The following is a 20,042-nucleotide window of genomic DNA, read 5'->3' on the forward strand; positions in this document are numbered from 1 at the left end:
TGATGGAGAACTGATCACTGGACTGAGAATCCTAAAACTGTAACTTCATTATTCTTCATTATTATATATTGTGGAATACACACTAGGACAATATGGTGAGGCTGCACCATTTGAATAATGGTTCTAAATAGATAGTTATTAGAGCACCTTCTAATCTAAGGCCTCATTCACATCTGCATTCCGTTATAGGATCAGGAAAACAGAATGCCAGCTGGTTATGGATGTCACATTATGGACATGAATGGTGCCTGACTAACAGATCCCATTGACTATACAATTGGGCTCATTGGGCTTCCATCACTCGATCCATCGCTTTAGAAGGCCAAAGAAGTATTGAAGTATTTTCAATAAAATGCAAATATCCCAAAACAGCAAAATAACTACACCGAACCTGCTGCGGGGCCCTCATGGCATATAGATGTGCTACCATACCAAAGTGACATAAATGACAATTGTGTAACAAAGCTGAGGTATTTATTCAAGAGTGAGTCCTGATGATGCCACAGCCCATGGATTGTACAGCCAACATATGACATTTTTGAATATCTGTATCTATACATGTCCAACCAACTTGAATGCAGCGGTTGGTAGGATATTTGGGTTGAATGAGAACCCCATATAATAATTGCAGATCAGATATCCTATCGACAGCTCAAAAATGTCATATGTTGGCTGTACAATCCATAGGCTATGGTATCAACAGGACTCAGTGTTGAATAAACGGAAATACAATGTATATCTTAGTATCAACAGGATCACATGCTTGCTGTTGAATAAATATCTCAGCTCAGAGGCATAGCTAAAGGCTCATGGGCCCAGGTGCAAAAGTTTATCTTGAGCTCCCCAACTTCTCGTAACTCCTTAACGCAGAGGCGTAACTTGAAGCTCCTGGGCCCTAATGCAAAATCTGTAACAGGGCCCCCAACTATAATGCTTTATTTACAGTACTAGGCTCCTTGTATGGAAAAGAGAGGCCTTATGGGCCCCCTAAGGCTCCTGGGCCCAGGTGCAACGACATCCCCTATAGTTATTCCAGTGCCTTAGCTATACTAGATATTTATAATCTATGCCATTTTAGTGTGGTGGCACATTTCTATGCCGCGGGGCACAGCGGCAGTTTCAGTGTGGGTATTTCGCTGTCAAAGCTACCAACCTTTTAGTTCTATATACCTGGATTATTAATAAATAGAAGTATTTCTAATGCATTCCACAGTGTTTCCCTGACACCTTAAAGCTAACGTAACCCATCCAACATTCCCAGCACATTTCATAGCTGATGTGACTCATCTGGCACACTAACACATTTCACAGCTCATTATTCTCACTAGACTGGATAATTACTGTACACATGCAAGAATTATTAGTGTGCAATGTAAAGTATCCACATAACACAGTCAAAAAAGAGAAGGGACCTTTAACCCCTTATTGAGCAGAGTGCTTTGGTCCCAAATGACCAGACACATTTTAATGATTTTATGTATTTGGTGGTTTATTAGTCCTATTTTTTTGCTGCGTTTTTGCATGACATATAGGGTTGTTTACAATATAGTATGCACTGGCAGAACAGTGTAGTCTGGTGTATGTTCTTCTAGAGATGGTACATGATCAAAGACAGTACAGTAAAACACTTGCCTGGAAAATGAATAGACTTCCTCTAAACCCTTTGTTCTAATCCAGATGGAGAATCCACATTCAAATAAAATGGAGTGCCAACTAAGGGCTTGTTCCCACTAGTGCTAGAGATTTTTTTGTTCCCTTTCACTTCTGTTTCTCAAATGATACATATAGCGCACTCAGCTGCACTATTTGCTCTTTTTGAAAAGCAGAAATGAAGCAAAATGGAATTACACAGAAATAATTGGAAATATTTCCAATTTTGTAAAAAATGTTGAAACCAAAATAAAAGTTCTATGCTTCATAAGGTGATAACGTCATTTTGCCACAATGTTAGAACTTTTCTACAAAGCTATAGAGATCTTCCTTTTCCTGTGGTCTCTCACCCCTCCTTAGTTCTCCATTGGTATCCAATAGCTATGACCTGTAGGCTCCGCTGTCTTACTGGTCAGGCATGCTCAGTACCATCAAATTCTGTATTGATGCGGATTAGTCAGTAACTGCCAATGGGGCATAATGGGAGATGTAGTTTTTGCACTCCCTGGCGGCCATTTTAAATAACAATGTGGAAATCTGAAGATGGCTGGAACGGTGGCGCAGGGCGGCAAAAAAGGGTATTGCAGTTTAGTTTGATGATTTAGATGGATGTTTGGAATAAGTGGAAACATTAGGGAAATTTTAAAAATTTCGCCCAGTCTCCTTTAATTACATTTAATTTTCATGTCTCTGCTCCAAAAACGGAACACAGAAGTGTAAATCTCTAGCACTAGTAGGAACAAGCCCTAACAGTATAGTCATTCCCTAGTGTAATAAGACAACCGAGAGCACATAGTCATTAATTATTTTATTTCATTGTCTATTAATATAGTGGCTGCAGTACTGATCAGCGGATCTTATGGAGATTCTCCTTAACAAATCCCTTACATTGGAGTTCAGTGCCCTCTATAATGGCTTGTTCACACGAGCGCATTCTGTGCGCATTAGCGATGCGTGAAAAAATCACATCTAAATAGAACCAATGGTTTCCTATAAAGCATTCACACAAAGCGCTCACACCTACAAAAGATAGGACATGCAAGTGCAAACGTGCATGTCGGCTCCGAGGTGCGCGCAAAGATAGGAGATGTCCTATCTTTGCTGTGTCTTTCCATAGGCTCCTATAGGAGCCTTGAAAGCATGCAGCACCCACCTCAGATCGTGTGAATGGCTTACTTCAAGTAGCTTGAAGTATCCCATTTACTGGATCTTTTACAGCACTATAGTCACAATCTTTTTGCATGAAAACTGCGCTTGTGCGAACGAGCCCTCAGAATGATGTGGAGGTATTGGGATATATCTACTTACTGTAACCAGGCATCAGTGCTGTAACATTGGCAAGTTTCCTAATTCTATGTGCTAGTCTGGGTTTCCTCTAGGTTTCTTTCCACTATCTAAAAACACATACAATAGGCTAGCTGGCTTCCTGGAAATTTGATCCTAGTGTGTGTGGGCTAAGGGAACTAGACCATAATGTCTACTGACAACAGTAACTACATATCACTGAAACTGGCCATCCATACCGGTACAGGGGCAGATTATAGTGCTAGGTCCTTGCAGCACTATGTTATATGAGGGGGCGGCAAAGGTGCAAATACTGTTGAACATCGCCTCACAGACCTGTGATCTATGACCGAGGTGGCTGCTAATTACAATTGTACACAGATAAAGCATCTATAGGATGCCAGCAACATGGTTTTGCTTTGCCTAGTTTTGGTTGGGCATCTCAACATGAAGATTCTTGACACGGATTGCGAACATGTCTATTTTGACCAAAATATCAACCATTACCTCATATTTATGGTTTTTACAGGATGCAATCTGATTTTGTAATGGTTAGCGCAATTGCGCTGTTAAATATACTGTGGGTGCCATATTAAACATGGTTAATTTGAGCTCAGAGAAGCCAATAAAAGACACACCATTATGGTGTGTGTACCATAGGATCGCTGCTTTAATTTAGGTGGGAAGGAGCTAATATTGTAACTCAAACAAAGGAAGGTGGGACATTCAAGTACATTACAACATACAGCGTGCTGATAGGTCATTCTCATGGAAAGTGGTTATGATGTAATCAGAAAAAGGGAAGGAGATTATCAGACATGCTTAGTAGAGATTTTGCCACATGGCACAATTAGCAACAGACTTGAATTTTCTATCTTGGTCTTTCCTGGTTGTCCTGTTTACTCTGAGAGATCTCAAGAGAAGAAAGCCAGAAAAAAATAGAGCAGCATGCAATGCTACTTTTTTTCTGGTAAAATGATGGAAGCCATTATTGAAACTCAAGACACATGCCATTACAGTTAACTGGCTCACTAATTCTGTCCATCATTTGACATATACGTCCTTGGCTTGCACTGCATGCTTCTATGATGGCACAGAAAAATGGAATACTGAACGCAGGTGGGAACAGCACCTCGCCATGATGGCTTATCTGTGTACATGTAGAATAGTAAGAAGCCACCTCCTTCATAGATGATGGACATGTGAGTGGGTGTTCATTCCTATTTTGCACCTGTGCAATGATTATATTTCTTAAAGACTAACTACACTTTTCAGGACATGTCAAAAGTTTTGATAAGTGGGGGTCCCAGTGCTGAGACCCACACTGATTACTAGAATTAGCACTGACCCTCCTTGGCTGTCTTCACTGCTTTTTGGCTCCTCCCAGCAGAAACAGATGGCCCTCTTAGAGGTGTATAGTGCTGCTATGTACCTCTATGTGGGCTGTTTTCAGCTGCCGGGAGGAGCTGAAAAGCAGTAAAGATGGCCAAACGGGACAGCACTCAGGTGAGCGTTGCAGCCCCTTCGTTCTAGCAATCAGAGGGAGTCTCAGCAGTGGGACCTCCACTGATCAAAACTTTTGCCATGTTTCACTGAGTTGTCAAAAGTTTCTGAAAAGTGTAGTTACTTTCTAAGCATGTTGATAATGCAATAAAATTGAAAGGTTGCATGCAACTTCCTCACAATTCATTAGCAAAAAGTAAATAAAACAACATCAATTTCACCAAATCTAATTGAAGTTTTACATGACTAGACAATGAATGCCCTAAACACGCAATAACCTGTCATGTTCATATCACCTAGGATTTTATTTATGAATGGCTTTCATTGTGCTGACGCAGGTTAAATGTAGAAATAAATGTGAATTCAGGCAAACATAAATCTTATTTTGTCTAAGGATGAAGGCTCTAAGACGCACCTCTCTCCTTTCAGGCCTTTCACGCTCCATAGTCTTTCTCCTTAATAATTTCCTTACACTCTTATCGAAAATGAGCTGCTTCTTGTTATTGTTCAGTGCTGCCTCATTCATTTTCCGCACTTGAGAAATCAGAAAAGCTGGAACCTACATGAACATAGGAAGCAAACATTAAGCCATGTATAAATGAGATGTTACTATATCAGTTCTCGTACGATCACTCTACAGCCTGGTTGTGATCCATGAAGATAATAAGTTGCAGACTTGTTTGTGTAATTTGGTGGAAATATGTCCTATGACTCGGATTTGTAGACTCTTCTAGCAGGAACTTTAATGGCTTGCTTGTTTTGCATCACAGATGTAATTTCCTGCAGATTACGTGCTTTTCTTTATATTCAGTTGTCGCCAAAAGGCATAGAGAGATGTGATGACTCTTAACTGTTGCCGATACTTTACACACTATGTAGAAATTAGTCTGTCCACAGAAAATAAATGAGTTCAACTGTTAACCCGAGTCTTGTTCTCCTACATGATTAAAACCAGTATAACATCATCTAATGCATAGATTACTCATTTCCCATCTCCATACAGTACAATCACTCATGGTCTCATGAGATACACTATCCTACCAAAAGTATTCGGACACCTCAACCAGTAGAATGGATTGTGTCTTATTAGAATGTCACTTATCCTAAACCGTGCTTCTAAGACCATTGGAGGTGTCAGCCATAATTTGTAAACTGCATGCTGTCCACCATGAAGCAAATGTATCAGCCGAGCTGCAATAGTGCAACAAGTGTTGTCGTTGGACAGTTTAGCAATGGAAGAACGTTCTATGAAATAGTGAATTACACTACTCTATTTTCAAATCAGATGGACGTACTTGTGTGTGGAAGATGCCTGAAAAACTCCTTTTGCCCGAGTGTTTTGTACCAACAGTCAAGTGTGGAAGAGGTTCCGTAATAGTCTGGGGATGTTATACGTGGCATGGCATTGGTCCATTGGTTGTATTAGTAGGTTACCTTGACCTTCTGGACCAGTGTTTCCCAACAGGTCTTGCTTTCAGGATCTCCTATAGTAAGAACACCTGTGGCAATGTCTGAGGCACCGCCAATAATTACATCACCTGTGCAACACTGAGGGAATCCTGAAAACATGATCTGTTGGAGGTCCGTGAGGACTGGAGTTGGGAAACAATGTTCTAGACAATAATGTGCTGTTGACGATGTGGCAATACTCTGGGAATGGTCAGCAATACTTCCAACAAGGGAACACACCTTGTCACAAAGCAGATGCTGTTTTATGTTGGTTTGAGGCTATGTATACTCTATGACTAGACTGGCTGCACAGAGTTTTATTGAACAACTTTGGGATGAACTGGAACGCTGGGTCAGGAACGATGAAGATTCTAAATTTTCTTTGAGAGAACATGCCAGATGTTTACAGGTTGAATAGAAGGGAATACCAGCTGAAGTGTATCAGACGTTAGTAGGAAGAATGCCACGGAGAGTATCCAATATCATTATGGCCAAAGGAGGCCCACCAAGTATTTAGATGTTAATAAATACTACTTCCGATTCTTGCTCAAGTGTCCAATTTCTTTTGGTAGGATAGTGTAGTGCAATCTCCTAGTAAAATTATCTTTTGGAGCCTTATGAGGGTTGTCTCAATAAGGCTATGCTGCCTTATGATTACAATATGTGATTGCTGCAAGTCAGACTCCTGAAATCCCTAATGAGATTTAATGTTACCAGCCCAGCCAGTGCAGAGAAAATGTAGTGTACAGCTGGTTTCACATCTGTGCCACTGATCTCCATGGCAGCACTTTTTTTTCTGTCCAAAAGCCGGGCACTTGAGTGGGTATTGAACGGATTCCATTATGGTCAATTGGGTCTGTTCAACACTGTTTGGTTCAGTCCTGAGACGGAGCTGTTCGGTCACAGTGATTCACCTTTCCTACTCCCCGAATGGAGCAGGAAAAGAGAACCCTGAGCGCCGATGTGAAACCACCCTAACACGGTACTCATCCACTTGAATGGGTGAACATGTAATACACGGCCGAGATGAGTTCACCAAAGTTGTAGCTAATATGCAGGACACCTTATCCTCCTTCTGTATAAAGTGTTATCTCCTTTAAACAAATGCTTTTTACAAAACAATCATAATATAATGAAGATGAGATTATCCCAACCATAAAATAGACATGACGCGGGAGTGGTCTATAGAAACATAATACAAAAAGAACTGAATATCATCAGGCCATCAATATTTTCTTCAGCCAGTTTTGATTAAGCAGTCCAGTTTTTAGTACTCACTTTCTCTTTCTCTGCATTTTGATGTTTGTTCTTGTGAACAAATTGCTTTCTGGACACCATAGGGTTTGCTAGTAGAAAAAAAAATCTATTCTACTGAACTCAAAAGAGATTGCCACAGGCAAAAATAAGTGAATGGAGGTCTCTAGACCCCATACCTTTCAGGCATATATGGCATATTCACAAAATATTAGAGATGAGCGAGTATACTCGCTAAGGCACATTACTCGAGCGAGTAGTGCCTTAGCCGAGTATCTCCCCGCTCGTCTCTAAAGATTCGGGGGCCGGCGCCGGTGACAAGTGAGTTGCGGCGGGGAGCAGGGGGGAGCGGGGGGAAGAGAGGGAGAGAGAGATCTCCCCTCCGTTCCTCCCCGCCGCTCCCCGCCCCCCGCCGGCCCCGAATCTTTAGAGACGAGCTGGGAGATACTCGGCTAAGGCACTACTCGCTCGAGTAATGTGCCTTAGCGAGTATACTCGCTCATCTCTACAGAATATATACTGAAGATGAAAATACCCCTTTAAACAACACAAACGCCTTTTAAAGACCCACAGTATCTTTAAATTGATATTAAACCATGCATCGAAGCAACGGCAATAAATGACAGCAATTGGCTTTAGTAATTAAGATTCATGTTTTATGACACAAAGACCTCTTTGTTCTATAATCTTAACATGGAAATGTATTTCTCACCGTCCATAAAATGTCCTGGTACCTAATTAAAAGTCGAACAATGTGTGCAGTAGATGCTGCCGCCTTCATCTCTTCCTTATTGGCGCTCTTGCCTTTGTAAATAAACAGGTTTGGTGCAAGGATCATCGATACATTCCACAAAGTCATTTTGTTTTTTTCTTCATTCGACACAACTTTTTTTAAGAAGTGCAGTAAAGCCTAATTAGAAGAGACAATTACATTAATATTAGTTAAAAGGTTTTTTTCATAGAGTACACAACAGTAGATAGAATAAAATAGCTTTTCTATAAACTGACATTTTTTGTGCTGAGTCTTTATGAGCAATTTTTTTATTTTCTACACATGATTATGGGGACGGCCACCGTACCTGAGCGGCTGCTATCCTCTGTTAACTTAGTTTGTAGATAAGCTTTACATCAGCAGCGCAGACATAGGAAACTGGTCTGAAGGGGATTCTATGGAAGAGTGTTCTAAGCATGATCTGTGACCTGTCCGGAGGTCATTGTGCAGGGTGGGCGAGGAGATAAGCTGTGTTCATCAGATTTGATCAATAGCATCATCCTATGTTATTTGCCTATAGCTGTATAATGGAGGTTTTACAGTTCATTGTGTCCTATCTCTGATGATATTGACATCACTGCTGAGAAGTGATCTCCAGGAGACAGGAAGTGTGAAACTTTTGCGAGATTCCGTGGTCAATGTGAAAACTGCACAATTTCAGGATTATTTTTCAGTATACACATGTAGCAGAATTTAACTTGTCTGTAATAATTTATGTTAAGCCATTAAAAAACTATTTTGTTCCCTCAACACAACAAAAACCAGTGAAAAGTAATTTAATCCGTTAAGGACCAAGCTGTTTTGTACCTTAAGGACCCGACACTTTTTAGGGATTTTAGCCATGTGGTAGTTTTACTGCCCTATATTTTTTCCTTTAGCTACCAAAATTATTTTTGCTGCATTTTTTTTCTGTGACATATATGGCGATTTTTTAAAATATTTTTTTCACTGACTTCTTTTTTTCTGTTTTTTTTAGTTTTATTGGTGGTAAAAAGCTAAAAAAAAGATTTTTTTTAACATTTCTACTTATTTTTATTTTCAAATTAGTATACTTACGCTAAAATAAAGTATGGGAATGGGTTCCTCATTTTGTTTCGGACGTTTAGATATATAATATGTATGGTTTTGGATTACAGGGTGCTTATAGCGACGGTTTTGGTTGGCGTCGCCTTTGAGTTATTCTCTTTTTTATGTATATATTGTTGTTTTATTCTGTGAGTTTTTTTACTTATTTATGTAATTATGTTTTTTCCTATGTCCCCCATGACGTCATGTAAGACCTCTGGTGGACAGTCACATGCTTTTTTTTTTATTTGATACTTTCTCACTGTAGCTGGGGCATCCATTAGTCACTGGCAGAGCTGGTCAGGGTCTAGTATGACCCTGTAGCTCTGCCGTAGCAGGGAATCCGGGTGGTCACGTGAGCCCCGGGTTCGCGTAGTGGAAGAAACACTTCCACTTTCATTTTTAGTACATATTGCTCATTGAGCCCTGTGTACTGAAGAAAGGAAGAGGCAGAAAGGGTTAAAACCCACTTCTCCCTCCTCCTCCAGGTTATCAGCTGTGACTAACAGCTGACAACCTGTCCTGCTTCTGAATGATTACAGAAGCAGGAGGCTTTAATCCCAGCCATAATTTTACATACGGCTGGGCTTTAAGCCCAGGACCAAGCGCCGTATATTTACAGTGCTTGGTCCTAAATGGGTTAAAGTGTAGAAAACTGTGGCACAGAGAGTTAAAGTAACTTAACACAGTATGACTGCCAGATGCATACGCTTTTTCACAGGAGCAATAGTTCTTCTGTGAATGGAGGTGGAAAAGGACGGACATTGCTTCCGGCCGCCCGCCTCCAATCACTGCAAACAGCTAGTTGTTCATAGATGAATGACTGCCTGTTTATATGGGCTGATAGTTGCTTGGTTTATAGGTCTGCTGAAAAGGAAGCAACTCAAACAAGTGAGCAATTTCTCGCTCAGAGCCTTGTCCTCGGCTGCTTGTACACAGGATGACTATTTCCCGAATTTGCTGTTTCCAGCAATTATTCTGGCGACGGCATGAATTTACCTCTATCATAATCTGTTAAAAGTCATGTTAAGGTCTTTTTACATGGGATGAATATCTGGCACTTCAGCGCCCAACAGTCGTCCCAATGACCATCGCTCCTATGTTATGATTATAATCGTTCACGGAATGGAAGCAGAGCATACTGGAGATCCCTTCTGGTCGCCCAGGGTAAACAGGCACGGGTTCAGAGATGAATTGATTTTTGATTTTTATGCCTCTCCAAACTGAATGACGCATGATAAGCGAACAAATTATTGTTCATCATTCAGTTGCTGGTACTGTTTACACTGAACATTCATTCCATTTCGCACGATCCAACCGTAAACTGAAACATAATTGCTCAGTGTAAAAGGGCCCTTGACCTTTGCTGCATCTGTAGATAATAATATGGCAGCAATGGTGTCCGTGCCTACCTGTTTCTTTTCTTTTTCTGTACTGTGGATGGTCCACACGGCACGCCGTTGGATATGTGTGGTAGAGATTTTTTTAAGCTCTTGCTTTTCCCGCGTCAGTTGCTGATCGGACATCTTCCATTGACTTGAGTGGAAGCCATCCATGTAAAATCTGCTCATGTGCAGAAAGAATCACTTTTCATATTATATTATGGAAGGTATTTGTTGCTGAATCCATAGGTGGACGCCTGCTCTGGATTTTGGAATGCAAATCTGCCCCTGTGCAGCCGGCCATAAACAATAGATTATATTTTTACGATTTTCCTTTTAACTAGATCTGACCATTTGGAATGATGGATGGAATGCTAAGTAGACCCTAGACAAGTGCATCTGATATAACCCTGGATCCTGAGCTCCATTTGTGAGGTTTACTATGTAGAAGTGTTCTTCTTTTCTACCCAGTAATACATTTCATACCAAACAGGTTTATATAAACTCCACTCATTTATATCCCTTATCTGCCATAAAATAATTCCTGAGGTTTATGACTTTTGGAGCGAGGCTTTTGTTGTTCTTACAGGAAAACTTTCCATTCTTGAAACAGGAAAGTCTGGCACTAGTTGATTCTCCTACTCATCTCTTGCAGAACAAAAGCAACTTGTGGATTTTGGATCACATTCGCTTCTCTTATTCACTAATGTAGTAGTAGTCCGTGTGTGAGGATGTGAAGGTTCAAACTACCTATGTAGGAGAAGAGTGGAGCAAATTTTCTTAAGTGCCTTATGGTAGTCCTACTGGCTGCCTCTATGGGTATGTTACTCTTAAATTTGACCATATCATCTTGGTAGCAGACAACTCTCACCTCTACTTTAGGCCGGCTTCACATGGGTGTAAGCATATTTATATGCGCATTTGTATGATGGGTCTTGCGTTTTTGTGCACGTGTGCACAAAAAACACACAAGCATGCTCTCATTGATTTCAATGTGCAATTATATTTAGTTTAATATGTGCTATTTTCGTGAGCGATATACACGAAAATAGAACATGCTGCATATTTCATTTGCATAAATTAAATGCACCCACAAAATACACTCATGTGAAAGAACCCATTGAAATCAAAGGATTCTATTCACTACGTATGACCCCTGCAAAATTTGCTCGTTTAATATGCAACAAGAAGGAAATGGACTTTCAGGTAACTTATTTCCCCCCAGCCAGCTGGATATTCATTAGCTACCTGAACCATGCAGGGATTGATCCTGCAACCTTCAGGTTGTGAGCGAGAGCTTAGGACTGCATACTGCTGCCTTAACACTCTTCACCACACGCTCACTTCAATTTGACAGGACGAAGCCTAAAAATGGAGTTTATAATTAATTTTGTGGTCAATTAAACTACAATTTCATAACGTAAGAACCCAAAAAGATGTTGCGGCAATTAGAATAGCAGTAAAGCTTCTGAGCTTCATTGTGGCTCATCACAAAGTTGATACACATCATTTTGTTTCTACTTAATTCTCCCATGAAAGAAGGTACCAGAAATATTTGGACTCGGCAAGTCATTGGAAGTATTCTCCAACCCTCTCTTATCACATAGCTATTATTATTGTAATTACACTAATAACTGTTGGAAGGCTTCATATTGCTCAGTGAAATGTTTCTTTCTTTATGGTAAGATGCCATTCTGTGATCTGCTTAGACTGTAGCTTCTATGCATCAAGGATTTATTGTCATAAGCTGCCAAGTGCAATATCTTTCTGGATAAATATGCAAACATAATCAACATGTAAATAGATTGCAGGGAACTTACGTCTTAGAAGAAAATGCATAGAAAACTTTTGTGATGCTGCTTATAATTTAATTTACCTTGGCAGTATCTCTGTTGGTATCTGGCAGAAGCATGATTAATAGATGAAGAGCTTGCAGCTGCAATTTGATCTTGGAGATTTCTAAAGAAATGAAAATAACTGAAATAAGAATTCTTATATGAAAGTCTGAAATTTGATTAGTTGCTCAGAGAAGGCTTGCTGTGTTCTTGTGAGGATTTGTTTTATAAAACAGCTCAGGGTTGAAAGATTATCCTGTCATAATTCCGTCAAGGATATAAACTGCACATTATGTCCAAAAAAAAAACTATTGGCACAATGGACTTATTTATTATATTATTGACCTGCAATGGTATCTACTATAAAAATGTCTGTAAACAAGGACCCGCATGGAGAAGCACAGGAATAAGTTCTCTGATTGCATTCTGTATAGTTAAAAATGACTTATTATAAGAATGTTCATATCTAAAGACCACCATTTACATTAGTGAAAAGTGAAAAAACTTTGCACCAATAGAGGATGTCAATGGATGGAAGGAGCAGGCAAGTTAAATTTCACATCTTTCTCATGGAGAAAAGCTACTGCCAGAGATGTCAAGCTGCGGCTTTCTTCCTTCTTGAACGTTCAGCCGAACTAAGAGTTTATGCAGGTGGAGAAGTTGGGAGAAATAGATGGTGGATGAACATGCATTTGTTCAACAGCTATTGAAAGTGTATGGGTATGTTAAACTGAGTCCGATGGTGGTCGATCCAAAAAATAATTGGTGGACAATCCACCCCCCCCCCCCAAAAAAAAAATTGTGTGTCTGTATGTGGCTTCTTATTATTTGTAAATGGACACACAGTTTAGCTGTTATGGTACTAGTGGGGTGCCTAGGTACGAACAGCAGGGGGTTCCCTGATCTTCACCCACGCCACTGTCACTTCCTGGAGATAGCCCTGATGGTGGACACGTCCAAGCTGCCAACTCTGACCCTCCACCCCCGTCTCGCCCCCTCCTATTGCAAATAGTGGCAAGGGGTGGGGAAGGGGTGGGAGCTCAGTTCCTGCTCCTGGCTCTTCCATCCTCCCCCCTCCCCCTGAAGACAAGGACACCGTATATCGGCTCGGCGTGAAAACCGAGCCGATATACGGTCGTCTAAGTAAGCCCAAAAACTGGTCTTTGTCAGCGCTTATTTTTCTTGAAGCAGAATTGCCACCTGCAGATATATACTGCTTCAAAATAAAGCCTGGCTGTCTGGCACCTGACTAGACACTTAGTGTCTCTAACCACATATAGGCCTACTGCCTAACCCCAAAACACATAATAATGCACACCGTACATCTGAACATAAGTCAACAATGAGATGCAGCAGCTAAAAAGGCAACCCCAATTCTGGGATGTATTAAGAGAAGCATAGAGTCTAGATCACGTGAGGTCATTATCCCCCTCTACTCTTCCTTAGTCAGACCTCATCTGGAATACTGTGTCCAGTTCTGGGCAACCCACTTTAAAAAGACATAGACAAACTGGAGCAAGCTCAGAGAAGAGTTACCAAGATGGTGAGCGGTCTGCAAATCATGTCCTATGAGGAACGGTTAAAGGAACTGGGAATGTGTAGCTTACAAAAAAGAAGGCTGAGAGGAGACTTAATAGTGGTCTACAGATATCTGAAGGGCTGTCACAGTGCAGAGGGATCAGCTCTATTCTCATTTGCATAAGGAAAGACTAGAAGCAATGGGATGAAACTCAAAGGGAGGAGACACAAATTAGATATTAGAAAAAACTTTCTGACAGTGAGGCCTCAGTCACACGGGCGTTTTTTCCCGCGATTTGCGGATCGCATGACGGATGCGCATCCGCAAATCGCCTGACCGGGGCCCAAAAATCGCCCGAAAATCTGCTTCTAGCCGCGTTTTATTAGAAACGGGCCGGAGCTGTCCAGCGCATTGCATTCAATGGAGCCGGCAACACAGCCGGCTCCATTGAAAGCAATGCGCTGCGGGCGAGCGCGGGATGAATTGTTGGGAAGGGCTTAAATATATAAGCCCTTCCCTGCAATTCATCCAGAAATGTGTTAAAATAAAAAAAAAATATATACTCACCTTGTCCCGGCAGACGGAGTTCAGCGCGGCCAGCCTGCAGTGGGTGTGAAGGGGGTGTGAGTCAGAGCTGCCCCTGATTGGCTCACCGCTGAGCCAATCAGAGGCAGCCCTCACTCACACCCATTCATGAATTTATGAATGGGTGTGAGTCAGAGCTGCCCCTGATTGGCTCAGCGCTGAGTCCTGTTAAAAAAATGAAAGTCAAATGGAACGAATTCAAACTGAAACATTATTATTTTCTATCATTTCAATGAAGAAATAAAAAGGTTTCCATTTAAATTCAGTTTCCTCTGCTCCAAAAACGGAAAGGAGAAACTGAAAGCCCTAACGGAGGCCAAACGGAGATGTGAAAGGGGCCTTATTTATGTATTAATACAGAAGATATATTTTCATGTACTGAGGCTTTGTGTATTAATTGCTGTCAATGCTTTATAACTAAATTAGGGAATTATACTTGAAAGAATAAACATTGCCTTCAAACTACGTCTGGTTTAGTATTTTAGGGCTCATGCACATGTCTGTATTGTCGCACCTATAGAAGTCGTTGGGACTTTTGAATGCCTCTGTTTTTGCAGAGACAATCAGAGTTTGTGTCCAAATAAAAACTGCAGCGTGCGGCCCTGGATGCTGCATTATGGAAGTATCGCTCCCTGAAGGCATTGCTTTTAGAGAATATCTATGTAGTAGGTTGTCGTGCAGATGCACCATATAGTAGGTTGGCATACAGATTGTCTACAGCTTGCGGTGCCACAAGCACACATTTATGCCATGTGTATGAACTAAACATAAGATAAGCTTGCTGAACTGAGGATTATAAAAGTGTTACTGATTGACTTTACAACATTGTTCCTTATTATGTCTACGATTGGGCCTCTTGTTCCATGTGCCAAGTGTTGTTTTTTTCTTACACTAGGAGGGCACATTTAGTGACACCACTTGTTATCAATGTCGTATACGTCTATGTTACTATAAAACTATGCCTTTTCGGTGGATTGAGTCAGGTGTCCTCTGAGGAGATGGGATCTCGCACTGGGGTGCCGACCCTGCTAATACATGTATCCCACCCTAGCACCCTTCCCCCCTTTAATTCCTCTTTCCTGAGTCTTTCTCTCTTGGTTAGCTTTCTAGGTTAACCTCCAGCTGGCATATATGTTATAGTGACCATCCACGAAAACCAGTTCAGATCTCGGCTCTGGACAGGTTATTGGTAGGGGGTTCTCGGGGATACCTTGGGGAGACCTCACCTTGGAGGAGCAGGGAGGGATCCTGATAGCATAACCCGTACGCAAGTGTCTCACGCCCCCCCCCCCTTCTCGCCCAGTTGAGTCTCCAAGCCCAGAATAGAAGTGAATATACCAGCTAATACTACACGCAGCCCGGACATCTCAGGAGATCAGGAAAAGACTTTATCAGAACGTTACCCCTCAGGCCCCTGGGGGGCTGATGTGTCTGTGCCGTGTATCCCCACCCCCTCTCTGCCTTCACCACCATGTACATGACAATCACTTTACTACACCGCCCCTTTTCCCCTACCCAACCCCTCCCCTCATTGTTGAACGATACTTTGTATGTTGGAAAATGTTTAATAAAAATCTTTTTGAACCATAAAACTATGCCTTTTCTAGAGATTTTCAAAGAACATGGGTTCATGCAGGAAAATCTTATGGGGGTGGATCCTCGCCGGCCTTTTGAAATGAAGTGAAAAAAATGTCACTCTATGACTAACAACAGAAAACGTATAAGAACCAGTGCAAAGAAAAACTCCTTCCAATGTCTGCAGTGCTCCGATACATTGTACTGTATAGAGCCGTGGGATCACCATAAACCAGGACGGATGTTATCCACTGGAAGTAAAGCAGGAAAGCTCCTCTAGAATGACAGCTGAGATATCTGAGCCGTAGATACTAAAACTATATGGGAAAGTTCTGTAACTTTTTATTATACAAAATATAACATTTATTTGCTGAAATTGGAAAACCCCTAACTCTTTACAACATCCCCATGAGTTACTTACTTTCTACTAAAGTAGTGAAGGCCGGGAGATACTCCATTGTAAACAGAGCTGTGGGCAGTTCCCTTATGAACATCTTCAGAAGGCCGGCAGCATCGTTGCTTCGAACTTTCTTCCAGTCAAAAGTGTTATCATAAAATTTTAATTCCAACTCCTCGCGGAGACTCTGTAAAAAAGGAACATCTTTAGCGTTAGCAATACTGTATCGCTTTCAAAAAGTGCAAAAATGGGGATGGATGGACATAATATAACTTGTTCAATAGACACCAAGCACAGCGAACATGTAAAGGTGCCATTACATGGGATGACTGTTGGGCGCATAAGCACCCCACAGCAGTTCCATATACTGCCAGCCGACTATCGCTCCTGTGCTTCAGGCCAGGCTCACAAGAGCGTAGGTTTTCCGCGTATTACACAGGCGCTGTATGGCCATGTGATACGCGGTAGCACGCAGGCAATTAATGAAATTGCCTTATGCTGTTCCACTCACACTAGCGTGCCGGAATTGCGTAATACATGAGCGCAAAAAAGAAGGCAGCATGTTCTATCTTGCCACTTATATACGCGTGTGAGAGCCCATTGTTGTCTATGGGTATATATGTGTGCTAATACGCAATGTCATTATAATCTAAACAAAAAAACCCGGCTGCGCTGCGCATGACAGCGAGTGTGAGATACGCTGTCATGCGCAGTACAATTTCGCCATCATATGTGGCAGTACACCAGGCCATTGCCGGCTCCATAGCTGTAAAACGCTGCATGACCCACGCAGCGTTTTACGCTTATGGCTGTGTGAGCCTGGCCTTACACAGGAGTGATAGTCATTCATGTGAGTGGAGGAGGCACGGGCTGGAATTGTTCTGGTCCACACGGCTCCAAAGTAAACAGGAGTCGCTCAAACATTGAGCAGCAGCAGCTTACATGGCCTGATAGTCACTGCTAAAAGCCAAGCGACTCCAATGGCTGAACAATTTCTTCCCCAATGCCCTGTCGGTGACCGTGTGTGTACCGGATGACTATCACCCAAATTTGTTGTTTCCAGCAAGAATTCAGATGATAATTGCCTTGTGTAAAGTATCCTTTACACTATAGAGCAGAGATGCTCAACTTTCTGTATATGGGGAGCTACAATCAACTTTAAATCATGGTTGGGTTCCACACTTAACTCCAAAAAGGAGAGGCATTTTAAATGGCATCAATCTTATTGCCACAGAGTCAGTACTGTTCTGGATTTCAATATGAAGAAGCGAAGCCTTTGATTTCAATAAATAAGACTTAAATTTGTGAACATTTGCCGATACATACTATACCATGCAAGTTGGCACTTGTTCCATGGTTACAAAATGTATAAAACAATGTCTGTTGCCAGTGCATATGGCCATAGAAATCCTACTGCAGGTCACACAGCAAGGGCTTCCAATAGACCCTTTTACATGGAACGATTATCCTTCAACAGAGTGAACATCAACCGTAAATGATAAATCATTCGCTTCTTGTTCATCGTTCATTTTCTACTGGCATGACAATCATCGTTGGCTCGTTCACTAATCGTTCGGTTTAAGTACCAATCGTTTAGCTGTTCTCAGTCACTTATACAGCGAATGAGAATGACTGAACAGTTTCTTGTTTGAGAGAGCCAACGACATATCTGCCCGTATAAACAGGCTACCCCAGTGAACAAGAAATCGGCAGGTCTAAATGGACCCTAACTGGGTGGGAATCACTGCTCTAGACCATTAAAGTTAGAGAACTGAATCATCACCTTAACCCGAGAGGCCGATCCTGGAACTCGCAGTATTCCTTCTGTCTCTAGACCGGTTTCCTCAAGCTGCTGCAATAACTAATGAAAGACATGTATTTATCAGACACAATGATAAGTAGCATTGAGCACAAGATTACAGTATAAAATTATGACTTTCCCATGATTTCTTATTAAAATGTAGCATTTCTAGCTATAACTTCTATCTAGCTATCTATCATCAATATTATTATTAGAGATGAGCGAGCGTACTCGGTTCGGGTGTTTTTGTATTCGAGCACCGCTTTTTCCGAGTAACTGACTACTCGGACGATAGGATTCGGTGGGGGGCGCCGGGCGGCGGGGGGCGGCGTGGTGGAGCGGGGGGTAGCAGTGGGGAACAGGGGGGAGCTCTCTCCCACGCCCCGAATCTTTTCGTCCGAGTAGTCAGTTACTCGGAAAAAGCAGTGCTCGAGTGCAAAAACACCCGAACCGAGTACGGTCACTCATCTCTAATTATTATCAATCTATTTACTGGGGAACGAAAAAATTTTTCTTTCCTGGTGCCTGGAATTTTAGACCTTATTCTGGGTATTTTTGTGCTGCTGATTCTGAAAATACCATCCATTTTGTTCTAGGAGCTCTAGTTTTTAAGATATTCCTGATGTCAGTATCTATTTTTGTTATATTTCCTTTATTTTCCCACCAGCATTTGCTTACTATTAGTACATATAATATATATCGCCACCGCTGCACATCAAACGTGGGTTGATGAAACAATTTGTTAAGACATTGAAGAGAAATGGAACGTGTTTTGGCTACAGATATAGAAAATTGGAGCATGGAGAAGCTCAAAGCAGGTAAATTCGATGGACCATAAACCCGGGAACTCATGAAAGACCAGCGCTTCCAAGATTCAGTGGACACTTTGAGGCTCATGTATGGTTGTTGTTTTGTATGGTTGTAAAGCGTTTCCTTGGGAACTACAAGACCATAAACTGCAGTGAACTTGTAGAGAATACGCTCACTTCTTATTCTAAACACTACGAGTGTCAGATTGCAGGCCCTGCAGTCATTCTGCATGGATTTCCAGATTGTCTTGGTGATGTAAGTGATGAACAGGAGGAACAATTTCACCAGGAAATAAGGACCGTGGAAGAACAGTACTGCGGACAATAGGATACACATATGATGGCAGACTACTGGTGACCGTGGAAGAACAGTACTGCGGACGATGGGATACACATATGATGGCAGACTACTGGTGACCGTGGAAGAACAGTACTGCGGACGATGGGATACACATATGATGGCGGACTACTGGTGACCGTGGAAGAACAGTACTGCAGACGATGGGATACACATATGATGGCGGACTACTGGTGACCGTGGAAGAACAGTACTGCGGACGATAGAATACACATGTGATGGCGGACTACTGGTGACCGTGGAAGAACAGTACTGCGGACGATAGGATACACATATGATGGCGGACTACTGGTGACCGTGGAAAAACAGTACTGCGGACGATGGGATACACATATGGTGGCAGACTACTGGTGACTGTGGAAGAACAGGACTGTGGACGATGGGATACACATGTGATGGCGGACTACTGGTGACCGTGGAAGAACAGTACTGCGGACGATAGGATACACATGTGATGGCGGACTACTGGTGACCGTAGAAGAACAGTACTGCGGACGATAGAATACACATGTGATGGCGGACTACTGGTGACCGTGGAAGAACAGTACTGCGGACGATAGGATACACATATGATGGCGGACTACTGGTGACCGTGGAAAAACAGTACTGCGGACGATGGGATACACATATGGTGGCAGACTACTGGTGACTGTGGAAGAACAGGACTGTGGACGATGGGATACACATGTGATGGCGGACTACTGGTGACTGTGGAAGAACAGTACTGCGGACGATGGGATACACATATGGTGGCAGACTACTGGTGACCGTGGAAGAACAGTACTGCGGACGATAGGATACACA

The 20,042-nt window shown here is 41.9% G+C and overlaps 1 protein-coding gene across 4 annotated transcripts in view; it reads right to left on the reverse strand.

Annotated features, from left to right (window-relative positions):
• The window catches only part of ARHGAP28 (Rho GTPase activating protein 28), a 183,415-nt gene that overhangs the window by 16,081 nt on the left and 147,292 nt on the right, over positions 1–20,042 (reverse strand). For all 4 annotated transcript variants that reach the window (XM_066579576.1, XM_066579575.1, XM_066579577.1 and 1 more), the window contains exons 8-12: positions 18,054–18,131; positions 16,295–16,457; positions 12,236–12,318; positions 7,853–8,050; positions 4,853–4,996 (exon numbers count right to left, since the gene is read on the reverse strand). In XM_066579576.1, coding sequence (XP_066435673.1) covers positions 4,853–4,996; positions 7,853–8,050; positions 12,236–12,318; positions 16,295–16,457; positions 18,054–18,131 — 666 coding nt within the window. The remainder of the gene's footprint in view (positions 1–4,852; positions 4,997–7,852; positions 8,051–12,235; positions 12,319–16,294; positions 16,458–18,053; positions 18,132–20,042) is intronic.

This window comes from Eleutherodactylus coqui, chromosome 9 (genome assembly GCF_035609145.1).
Source record: "Eleutherodactylus coqui strain aEleCoq1 chromosome 9, aEleCoq1.hap1, whole genome shotgun sequence".
In the NCBI taxonomy this organism is placed as follows: domain Eukaryota; kingdom Metazoa; phylum Chordata; class Amphibia; order Anura; family Eleutherodactylidae; genus Eleutherodactylus; species Eleutherodactylus coqui.